General features: G+C 43.6%; 1 protein-coding gene across 1 annotated transcript in view; it reads left to right on the top strand.

The window, feature by feature from the left end:
• The window catches only part of ABCC11 (ATP binding cassette subfamily C member 11), an 84132-nt gene extending 77962 nt beyond the window's left edge, over positions 1-6170 (top strand). The window contains exons 26-29 of the mRNA XM_007947836.1: positions 2478-2556; positions 3202-3315; positions 5766-5930; positions 6057-6170. Of these exons, the coding sequence (XP_007946027.1) occupies positions 2478-2556; positions 3202-3315; positions 5766-5930; positions 6057-6170 (472 nt within the window). The remainder of the gene's footprint in view (positions 1-2477; positions 2557-3201; positions 3316-5765; positions 5931-6056) is intronic.
• The last annotated feature ends 5925 nt before the right edge of the window (positions 6171-12095 follow it).

Genomic DNA, 12095 nt, shown 5'->3' with positions numbered 1-12095 from the left:
GATCTCTTCCAGTCAGTTGGCCAGGTAGCTGTCTTCCAAATCTCTTGGCATAACTGAGTGAGTGCCTCCAATGGGGCATCTGTCTGTTGAAATATCTCAATCGGTATGCCATCAATTCCCGGAGCTTTGTTCTTCGCCAGTTCTTTCATTACAGCTTTGACTAATCCCTGGGTGATGTAATTAGTCACATGCTGAACTACTAACCAAAAGGCTGGCAGTTCAAACTCATTCAGAGGTGTCTGCCTTGAAAACGTTATAGAGTACAGTTCCACTCTGCACATGTGGGGTTGCTGTGAGTTAGGAGTGACTTGACAGCAACTAACAAAAATTGACCATTTGTACATTTTCTTTAGAGAAATGTTGATTCAAGTCTTTTGCCCATTTTAAAATTGTGTTGCTTGTCTTTTTCTTGTTGAGTTCTAGGAATCTATGCTTTTTATGCTTTAGAAAATAAGCTAAGTCCTACATTTTCAAGGGTATTTAAGGGACGTTCTTAAAGACAGGAGGATAGACTGATTCTCAGAGCTGCCTTCATTCATTCATCTTTTTATCCATTTAACTTACTTTTTCGGAGTCTCTGTCAGGTGCCAGACACTGTTCTAAGGATGGGGGTACTTTGATGAATGAACAATTCCTCTGTGCTACTCAAGAGCTCACAGTCTATTGTGTGTGTCACAGCTTGGATAGATGTGCGACCTGACAAATTGCTGTAAAACCAAAACCAAACTCACTGCTGTGGAGTTGGATTCAACTCATAGCAACCCCTCCTTGGGTTTTTGAGGCAGATCACTACGGAAGTAGATTGCCCAACCTTCCTTCCGAGGAGTGGCTGTTGGGTTTGAATGACCAGCCTTTGGGTTAGCAGTCAAATGCTTTAGGCGCTACACTGCCAGAGCTTGAGATAGGACCCCCGGTAATCTAAACCCATAACCCATGATATTTCCCTGTTGTGATAGGGAGAGAACGAGCTCTGGTGGTGCAGTGGTTAAAGGGTTTGGCTACTAAACAAAAGGTGGGCTGTTCAAACCCACCAGGTTATCTGCAGGAGAAAGAGGAGGCAATCTGTTTCCATAAAGAAGTACAGCCTTGGAAACCCTACGGGGCAGTTCCACTCTGTCCTATAGGGTTGCTATGAGTTGAAATCGACTTGATGGCACTGGGTTTGGTTTTTGGTTTTTTGGGGGGAGAGATGTGGACTAGAATCCAGGAGATCTAAGTTCTTTACTTTTGAAGGTTCCATCTAGCTCTGAGGGTCTTTCATTCCAGTCCAGTTCTCATCCTGATGTGACCTTGAACAAACTACTTGACAAGCTACTGATAAGTCACAATGAGAGGGTTGTAAGTAGAAAGACACTTCTCTGCCCATTGCATGGGGAAGGGCTGTCAAATAAGCCCATCTGTGAAAGTGCTTGCAGAGTATCACTTATCATGCAAATAAGAAATAATTTTACTTGATACTTCTTGAATACAATCCAGCCTGACATACAAAATGTGTGCCTTCCAGAGCTGAGAAGAGATAAAGCAGAGGCGAAGAACAGCTTTCAATCAGGGCTGAGTGATTGTGTAACAGGAATCTATTTTTAATGTTCTTATGCTAAATGACATAGTGCCTAAGGCACTTGAGTGCTAACCAGAAGGATGATGGTTCAAACCCACCAGCCACTCCTCGGAAGGAAGACAGGGCAATCTACCGTGGTGATACTGCCTTGGAAACTCAAGGAGGGGTCGCTATGAGTCGGTGAGACTCCACGGCACATAACAACAACAGCAACATGCTAAATGAAAATGCAAACTGTATTGGGTATAAAACATGGGTTAATACTAATCTAATATTGGTTGCTTTGGTAATCAATTAGGATTCTTTCCACTGCAAGAGACAGAAAAACCAACCCCAGATGACTTAAACAAAAAAAGCCTCTATTGTTCACAATACTGGGAAGGTCATGACAAGATTCAACTACCAGTTTTCCCCTGGCTCAGCCTTGGTTTCATTTGAAGACTTTACATGGAGATCTCTGGAAGCTCCACGTGTCCCATGCCTGGTGACAAAATAGCTACAGTCTCTTCTGTTCAGTTCAATGAGAAGCAGCATTAGAGAAGAGGTTGCCTCCAAAGTCCTGAGATAAACTCTGATTACCTTCCTACCCTGAGTGACCCCTGTGGCCAGTCATATCCATGTGCTAATTGGCTTATTTCTGAGTTACTTACTCCACCTGGACCACATAGGTTTCTGACTGGGGAGGAGGTAGATCCCCAAGCAAAATGTGGGTCTTTTGCTTGCAGAAGAAGGAATGGATGCTAGGGAGGCACAAGAAATGATCACTGATGGTAGTTACACGTGTTTCCCTGGACACCTCCTTCCTTGCCCTCTCCCAACCATCCAGTACCAACCACTCTTTGTGATTTACTACATATAGGACAGAAATCTCAAAGATTCAGTGAAGTCATTGAACACTTCTCTTCCTCTCATATGGCAGATTCAATCTCGATCCCTTTGACTGCTACACGGATGAGCAGATCTGGGATGTCTTGGGGAAGACATTCCTGACCAAGGCAGTAAGTAGCATTGAAGCCTCATTCTTAGTCTTGGCCTGCCTTTTCAACAAGTGGACTGGTCTTCAGATGCTGCTGCTTTGAGGGATGGACTAAATAATCTCATGATAATGAGATGACTTGGAATTCTTAAACAAAGATTGATGGTGCCTAGACTCCAACCATGTGCCAGGCACTGTTCTAGGCTCTGGGTACCCAGCAAAGACAAGGCAGATAGGTTTTTGCCCTCCTAGTGCTTACATTCAATGGGAGACAAAGGCAACAAACAAATTAAGACACCTTCAGATAGTGGTTAGTGCTGGAAGATAGTATAACAGGGTAATGGGACCAACAGACACTTCAATGGCAAGCCATACCCTCAGGTCATGTGACCAGGCAAAGTCTCTTTAAGGACATTTGAACTGAGACTAACTGTTAAGGGACAGTCAGACAAAGATCTCTGAGAGAACATTCCAGTCAGAAGAACTGGTATATGCAAAGGCCCGGAGGTGGGTGTCGTGCTGGGCATAGTAAAGAACAGAAAGGCCAGTGGCTAGAGTAGAGAGTGAAGGGTGAAAAGCATTATAAAATGTGACAGGAAGGGCCCAAGGGGGGTTAGCTACTAACCTCCTTCCGCTGTGGCCAACCTAGCACCTCTTCTTCCTTCAGATCTCAAAGTCTCCAAAAAGACTGCAAGCAGAAGTCGTGGAAAATGGTGCAAACTTCTCTGTTGGGGAGAGGCAGCTGCTCTGCATTGCTCGAGCTCTTCTTCGCAACTCCAAGGTGAGACAGCCACCATAGGGCAGAGGCTTAGAGGCCATGAGAAGTCACAGACGATGCCAGGCCCGGGGCCCACTGGCTATTTCTCCCTCTCTTGCCACAGGAGTGTGGGCACCATGCTCTTTCCTAAGACATCTGAAGGGCTTAATCATTTCATTGAATGCCTTTCCACATGTATGTAGATGGAGACTCATAGCCTGGGCTCCATGAAACCCTCATATCCTACAACTAAGCTGAAATAGGGGAGCTTTGGTGGCATAGTGCCTAAGGCACTTGACTGCTAACCAGAAGGCTGGTGGTTCAAACCCACCAGTCACTTCTCGGAAGGAAGGTTGGGCAATCTACTTCTGTAGAGATACTGACTCGGAAACCCAAGGAGGGGTTGCTATGAGTCGGGTCCGACTCGACAGCATGTAACAGCACAGCAACAGTAAGCTGAAATATTCCACCACTAAAGCCAAATTATGATGCTCTTTTCCTTAGGAAAAGGCCAGAGGCTAGAAACTTATTACTTTAAAAATGATCTACTGTACATTTGTCTTAAAATTTTGATGCGGGATACTTCTCTTGTTTTGATGAGAATTAAGAATCAGATGACGGCTGACCTAGAGAAAAATTACATATACTTTTAAAAGTTTAATGTAATAGTGTTTCTTGAAGTAGTCCAAATACTTTGTCAGTAATTTCAGGTGTTCTGGCTACCTAGGCTAGTTAGGAGCAAATGCTCCATCTCACAAAGAGGCAGCATACACACACGTGCACATGCATACTTACACGTATGCACTTCCTCCACACTCATGTATATGCACATACATGCACACACACACATACACTCACACACTCCATGATTAACTAGTTATAAATGCAAAAAAATGTTGGTGCCTACAGTCAGTGCTGTGGGAAAAGAGGAGGCGGAACACAGTGGGGCCTGCAGAAGGGGAGAAGGTTTCAGAGAAACTTTCACTTCTTAAGCAAGACGAGCAACAGAATTTGTAATAAGTACGTGCCCCTTTCTTAATGTCTCATTTCCTTATTTCACAGCTGCTTGCTGCTAAATTGCTTCTTCTGTATTGTTTCCCAAATTTGAGTCATCACCTTATGATTTTTGTCGTACCTCTGTGTTCTGGTTCCCTAGGGCCACTCCGACAAGAATATACCACAAACGGAATGGCCTTAACAAACAGGAGTTTATTCTCTTACAATTTGGAGGCTTTAAGTCCAGGTTCAAAGTGCCAAGCTCTAGGGGCTGGGTGAAAGCCCCTCAGCCTTGGGTTTCAGCTCTGCCTCCAGCTCCTGGCCCACTGAAGTTAGAGGGATTTCTTCACTCAGACAGCTGCTGGCTGCTGAGGCTGAGAAGCCCAAGGTTGACAAGTAAAAAGGCACAATCCCAATGTTACCAAACCACATGGCAGGCCATTAATTTAAGTCCGTTGTAAGTCCTAAGGTTGGCAGAGCATGGCAGCCTGCTGAGCAATGACACGGCTACATGCAGGGTCCAAGCCATAGGCTAGAAACCATTCCCAAGGCTTCTCCTTCTATACATGAAGCAGACCACATCCCAAAGGCAGCTACTCAGCTGCTCGTGGTAGATTCCACCATGGAGTTGATTGCCAGTCTCATCATGGGGAATAACTACCAGCCACTCAACCAGGTCCAGCCAAATTGACATACAACATAACCACCATACTGTGACCCATCTAGTCTATGATTTACTAATTAAAAAACCCTAATTGCTGTCAGGTAGGTTCTGACTCATGGAGACCCCATGTGTATCAGAGTAGAACTGTGCTCCATAATGTTTTCAATGGATGACTTTTCAGAAATAGATTGCCAGGCCTTTCTTCTGAGTCTCCTCAGGTTGAACCTCCAACTTTTTGGAGCTGAGCACATCAATTACTTGTACCTCCAGGAACTTCATGATTTACTAATGATACTCCTTTTAAGAAGATGCCTCGCTTTACACAGTAATATTTGTGAAACCATACTTTATGTGCTAGTTATAATTTTCTAATGCATGTTATTAATGAAATAAAAAAAATGTTAAAATCAAAAGAATGTGTATGTGAATACTAGCTACAACTATCTCATGTGAAACTAGAGTGTGCACATACCACTCTTTGGGGAACATTGCTCTACATTCATTCAACAAATAGTAAGGTGGTTAATAAATCAAGAAGTTGCCACTGGGACATTTTGAGTTCTAAGAACTTAGTTCTCTGCTCACTAAAATATAGTTAGCTCTTGGTTGGAACCCTAACATTCTCTTCATTATGTAATGGAAAATTAGGACTCAAAGCATGTTTTGAATTTGGTCTGTTTCCGGCGTTCACAACTAAGGAAACTGGACAAGGAATTTATCTCAAGTTTCACGTGAGTTAGTGGTAGAATCAGGACTAGACCCAGGTCTCCAGGGATTGAGAAGGCCATCTTCACTTGTGTTTTGCATCCACCAGATCATCCTTATTGATGAAGCCACAGCCTCCATTGACATGGAGACTGACGCCCTTATTCAGCACACCATCCGCGAGACCTTCCGGGGCTGCACAGTGCTGGTCATTGCACATCGCATTACCACGGTCATAAATTGTGACCGAGTCATTGTCATGGGCAATGGGAAGGTGAGAGCTGCCTCTCGGCTGGTGGGAGAGTGGGTACACAGGCTGCTGCCACAGAAGGCCTTCAGATTCTTTAAGACTGAGTTCAGTTTTATCCTGGTGCCCTCCCTTCCTTTCTCTACCTCCTAGGTCCTAGAGTTTGACAAGCCTGAGGTCCTGAAGAAGAAGCCTGGGTCAGTGTTTGCAGCCCTCCTGGCCACAGCCAGTTCTTCACTGGGTGAAGGAAAAGTGGAGACTGCATGAGGCTCATGGGGCTGAGCTCACAGGATCCCCAAGGTGCAGCACGAGGCCTGAAACCAACGCTGAAATGTGGTGAAGTACACTGTGGTGTGGTGGAAAAGAAGACCAAGGGGGCAGAACCTGGAATAGAACACTCTGGAATAGACTCCCAGCACCATGGAGTCAAATAATCAGGCATCTTTTTTCAACTTCAATGCTAAATAATTCATGATAACGTAAAAGATTATTATTAATTTCTGATCTGTGATAAAAGTATTACAAATGGTGTACTGACTTTATAAAAAATAAAACTAAGAAAAAGTCACACCATTTAGCATGTCTTCTATGTTAACTAGTACTTATTCAATTGCAAGGAACAGAAACCCTCTCAATCGTCTGGATAAAAGGACTTAATTGGCTCATGTAACCAAAATATCTTACAACATTCTTAGTTGGGTGCCAGAAGGTTCTGTGGTTCTGTTTCTCTTCTTTCAGCTCTGCTTTCCTTAAGTTGCCTCCATTTTCTGGCCTTCTCATACTTTAAGGTGGCAACATGGTTGTCAGCAGCTCTGGGCTCAAGTGCTATAAGCCTAGCAACTCCAACAGTTTCAGCAAAAGTTGCATGGCAAAACCTCGTTGGGGTGGCTTGGGTCATGTGCTCATCCCTGAACCAATCATGTGCCAGGCTGTTGGAATAAGTCATATGCCTACATCTGGGCCTCAGATCAGCTGGCCTGAATCACATGGACTGAGAATGGAGGGGGTTGGTTCTCTGAAATAAAATCAGCGTGTTCTTACTAGATGAAGGAGGAATGGGTATGGAATATAGGCAGGCCCTAAACAGTAGCTGTCTACCATATATTTGTGTAACTGATTAGGGACTTGCATGAGTAGAATAAAGACTTAAACTATAACATATGCTAACTGGAAATAAAATCATTATATATATATAGTTATAGACAAGAAAATAGAAAAGGTTATTATTTTCCAATTTGCTTCTAGGGGAGAGGGTAGAGAATTTAGCTTTATTCAAAGTGGTGGTGTTGTTGTTATTTGCCGTTGAGTCGGATCCGACTCATAGCGACCCCTTGTTAGGCTTCTGAGGCAGTATCACTACAGAAGTAGATCGCCCAACCTTCCTTCCGAGGAGTAGCTGGTGAGTTTGAACCACCAGCCTTCTGGTTAGCAGTCAAGTGCCTTAGGCACTACGCTACCAGAGCTCCTATTCAAAGTGAGGTAGCCTTGATTCTTGGAGTAATTGAGGTGCCTTGTTATGGGATTTCCAGGCCATACCTCTGAATATTTGTGCTGGTGAATGGGGGCTGACCAGATGAGAAAAGACTCACCTGGGAGGCCAATATCAACAGCCCCAGGAGGGATGATGTAGCCTATCATGCAGGTCTGCCTGATAAAAGCCCAGAACATGAAGGCTCAGAGGGCTTCCTGGTTGGTGAAAGATAACCATGCATCTAAGAGGTAGCACACCCTTTGGGATATGGAAGCCCTACACTGGAGACCCTCCCAGACATTGCCCATGCACCCTTATGATGATCATGATTTGTACCCATTTGCTGTAATAAATCTATAATCATAAGGATGGTACTCTCCATGAGTTCTGTGAGTTGTTCCAGCAAATTCTTGAACCCAAAGGAGAAAGGAGGAGCCAGCATATGGAAATGAGATGTCGTATGGACTCCTAAACCTGCGTTTGGCAGTATCTAAAGGACAGTGTCCATTTAACCTGTGAGATCTTCCCTAGTTCTGGGTGGTTAGGTCAGAGAGAAAGAGAGAGTGTCATGAGGTTGGCTGGTGTCAGAAATGATTAAGAAGTGGGAAGGTAGGAACTGGATCAAACCCCACATTTTAGGAATTGGATACATGCTGATTTTCATTCACGAAGCTATCCATGAGTAAGGAGACTCCACTGGTGAGGAGAAAATATATTTCAAAGTGCTTTCCTTTTGCTTTTATATTATGGTGTCTGATTTTCCTCAAATGCCTTCATATAAATAAAACCATAAAACAACAGTTTGCACAGTGTTTCTTGCACTGGGTAAGGTGATGAGATACAGTGGTGCACAGTACAGGTTGTGTCCCTGCCTTCGTGGAACTTGGAATCTGCAGAGAGTAAGCAAATAGCAGTTACACAACAGCATGACATCAGGCAAGTACAGGAGATGTGGGCAGTCAGACAAGCTTCCTGGTGGATGTGAGGACTGCACTGAGACCTGGAAAATGGACAAACATTTCCTTAGATGAAGGGGGTTGTAGTAAGAAGGAATGTTCCAGGAAGAGGGCACAGCAGACAAGTGACTGCAGGAATGAACTATGACAGGGAACCAAACTCAGGACATGCACACATCCCCTTCTGTTCCTTCCTAGGGTTCTCAGGTGGCACTTCCTTCTCCTTCTTCTAGGGCTGACAGAGTTTCCTGGATGAATGTCCTCCTTCTGTTGAAAATCACTTTGTCCTGTTCATTCCTTTACTGTCAATCCCTGTCTTTTTCTTCCTGGCCTTTACGCATGCCTAGTAGCCCCACTTGTTACAATCCCATTCCAACTCTGCAGGCCACAGATCTGCTCATCTGAAAATGGTCAGTGACTGTACTTGCCCTGCTCTGTCCCCTTCCAGGGGCACCATGACTGTATGCATCGCACGCGAGAAAGTGCTCCACAAAATGCGAAAAGCTACATCCCAGGATACTTGTTCCAAGTATCCCTCGCTAGGGCCAAATTTAGTGGCTGAGTTTTCCTTGAGTTGGCCAGCAGATGGCAGGCTCTTCCCAAAAATGCTGGAAGGCCCTGCAGGTTCAGACAGCCAAGGTCTACTGAGAATCCACCAGGGAGCACGCTGGCCTCTGTGTCAGGTAACAGGAAACATCCCATTTCCACTGGATGCACAGGGCCCCATCCCAGCTGCCACTGTCCTCAGCCTCCGACCAGAGAATTCCTGCTCTTGTTCGGCAGATTGGTGTGTACTTAGGGCAGTCAGTGGTTGTCAAACTTGGCTGGACCATAGAATCACCCAGAGATATTATTTTCTACTTGTTTTCTTTTCTACCTTTAAAAACCTCAAACTTATTGTGGTAATACATATATAACTCTTTAGCCATTTCAACCATTTTTAAGTGAACAATTCTGTTCATTAATTATATTCACAATGTCATGCAACCATCATTACTATATCCAAAACATTTTCATCAGCCCCAAACAGAAACTGTGTCCATCTCCCCATTGCCTTCTTCTACTCCATGGTAACTTCTGACATTTTTATTTTTCCCCCAAGACTTTGAGTTCTGCTCCACATTTTCTCCCATTCTATCTGGGACCTTCTATTATGATCCCAGTTATAATGGTCAGTGATGGTAGCCAGGCACCATCTAGTTCTTCTGGTCTCAGTGTAGATGAGGTTTTCATCACTTAGACTTGCTTTTCTCTCAGCTTTTTGTTACCTTCTTAATGTTTTACTTCTGGTAAGTAGCAATCAGTAGTTGTGTATTAGATGGTCCCTCACAAGCTCATAAGACCCAGGAAGCTAGTAGCTTCACTAGGATGCAGATCATGATTTTTGTGAACTGTGTTAAACCAATTGACTGAATTATCCCATATTTGGTCCTAAGTTTTCAAAAACAATCTTGGAAGGTGTTTGGTTATATCTAAGGAATATTCATATTTGTGTCTTCAATGAATATATATATACACACATATATATATATATGCCTGCACCAATATATTTGTATTTGCACGTTACCTATAAGTCACTCCTCAGAAGGAAGGTTGAACAATTTACTTCCATAGAGATACTGCCTCAGAACTCAAGGAGGGGTCGCTATGAGTTGGCTCCGGCAGTGAGTTTGATTTTTTTTGTTTTATAGATACTTCAAAGGAGCCCTGTGGCACTGTAGTTAAGGCTTCAGCTGCTAACCAGAAGGTTGGTGGTTCAAATCCATCAGCTGCTCCATGGAAGGAAGATGAGGCAATCTATTTCCATAAAGATTTATAGCCTTGGAAACACAATGGGGGTTGCTATGAGTCAGAATGAAGTTGATAGCAGTGGGTATAGATACTTCAGAGGGGCTCTGGTGGCACAGTGGTTAAGGCGTTGGGCTGCTAACAAAAAGGTTGGTAGTTAGACCCACCAGCTGCTCCATGGGAGAAAGATGTGGCAGTTTGCCTCTGTAAAGATTTCCAGCCTTGGAAATCCTCCAGGGCAGTTTTATTCTATCCTATAGGTCTCTATGAGTTGTAATGATTTGACAGCAGTGGGTTTGGTTCTGCATTTTTATACTTTAGGAATCCTGGTAGCACTGTGCTTAAAGCATTCCACTGCTAAACAAAAGGTCTGCAGTTTGAACCCACATGGTACAAAGATGTGCTCTGCTTCCATAAAGATTTAAAGCCTTAGAAACCCTATGAGGCACTTCTACTCCTTCTACTCTGCCCTATAGGGCCTCTGTGAATCAGAACTGAGTCGATGGCAATGTGTTTGTTTTTTGGTATAGATACTTTCATCTGTTCTTAACTTCGTATACACCCATACCTAACCATACAACTTTGTGGTACTACCCATCCACATATTGTCAGACACTCATTTTTACTTTGGTTGTGCTGTGTTCACGATATTCACATTCTGTGCCACTTTTCCTATCACTAAAAATAACAAGTCTCTACTGTCCATAGTGTACTTTCCTCACCCCTCTCCTCTCGCTGGTACTTACCAATGAACATTGGTCTCTGCATAGTTATTTATTCTTATCTTCTTATAAAAGAGAGATCAAACAATGTTTTTCCTTGTATGCTTGACTTATTTCACTTAGCACTATGCCCTGCAGATCCATCCATGTTATAATGTTTCACAGACTCATCATTGTTCTTTATGGTAGTATAATATTACACTGTATGTATGTACCACAATTTGCCCATTCATTCATCCATTGATAGTCACTTCTGTTGTTTCCATTTATTTGCCATTGTGAATAAAGCAGTAAGGAACATATATGTGCATATGTCTATTTGTGTCATTATATTTAGGTCTCTAGTATATGTACCCATTTTCCCTAATGGTGGCATAGTGCCTAAGGCTTTTGACTGCTAACCAGAAGGCTGGTTCAAACCCACCAGCCACTCCTCAGAAAGAAGACTGGGCAATCTACTTCCATAGAGATATTGCCTCGGAATTCCAAGGAGGGGTCGCTATGAGTCAGAATCAACTCACACAGTGAGTTTGGTTTGATTTGAGTATATGTATTTAGGAGTGGGATTGCTGGATCATAGGGTAATTCTATTTCTAGTTTTTTTGAGAAAACACCATACCATTTCCCATAGTGGTTGTGCCATTTACAGTCCAACTAGCAATGGATAGAAGTCCCATCTCCCCACATCCTTGTCAACATTTGTTGTTTCCTGTTCTTCTTCTTCTTCTTCTTCTTTTTTTTTTTTCCTGGTGCCATTTTAGCTGGCGTAAGGTGGTATCTCATTGTAGTTTTGATCTCCATCCTTCTAATGGCTAATGATTGTAAACATCTTTTCATATGTTTGTGGGCTGATTGGATGTTGTGGTAGTTAAGGTTGTGTGTCAACTTGGCTGGGCCTACCTTTGAGTGGCTAGGCAGCTGGATGTAGTTATTCCCCATGATGAGACTGGTAATCAACTCCATGGTTCAATCTACTGGAGCAGCTGGGTAGCTGCCTTAGGGAGGTGGTCTGCTTCCCGTATAGAAGAAGAAGCATCCAGAAAGGTCTCTGCTTCACTTTGAAGTCCCATTAACAAGGCACACTTGGACCCAGCATGTAGCCGAGTCTTCATTCAGCAGCAGCCTGCCATGTTGTCTGCCAATCTTAGGGTTGTTCCTGGACTTGAACCAGCAGCCTGCTGTGTCTTTTGAAAACTTTGTGACTGTGCCATTTGATTTGTTGACCTTGGGTTTGTCAGGCTCCGTAGCCAGCAGC

The sequence above is a fragment of the Orycteropus afer genome, unplaced genomic scaffold (assembly GCF_000298275.1).
Source record: "Orycteropus afer afer isolate SDZICR_OR568_19922 unplaced genomic scaffold, OryAfe1.0 scaffold00009, whole genome shotgun sequence".
Classification (NCBI taxonomy): domain Eukaryota; kingdom Metazoa; phylum Chordata; class Mammalia; order Tubulidentata; family Orycteropodidae; genus Orycteropus; species Orycteropus afer.
The sequence above is the reverse complement of the archived record's forward strand: the minus strand, read 5'-3'. Positions and strand labels throughout refer to the sequence as shown.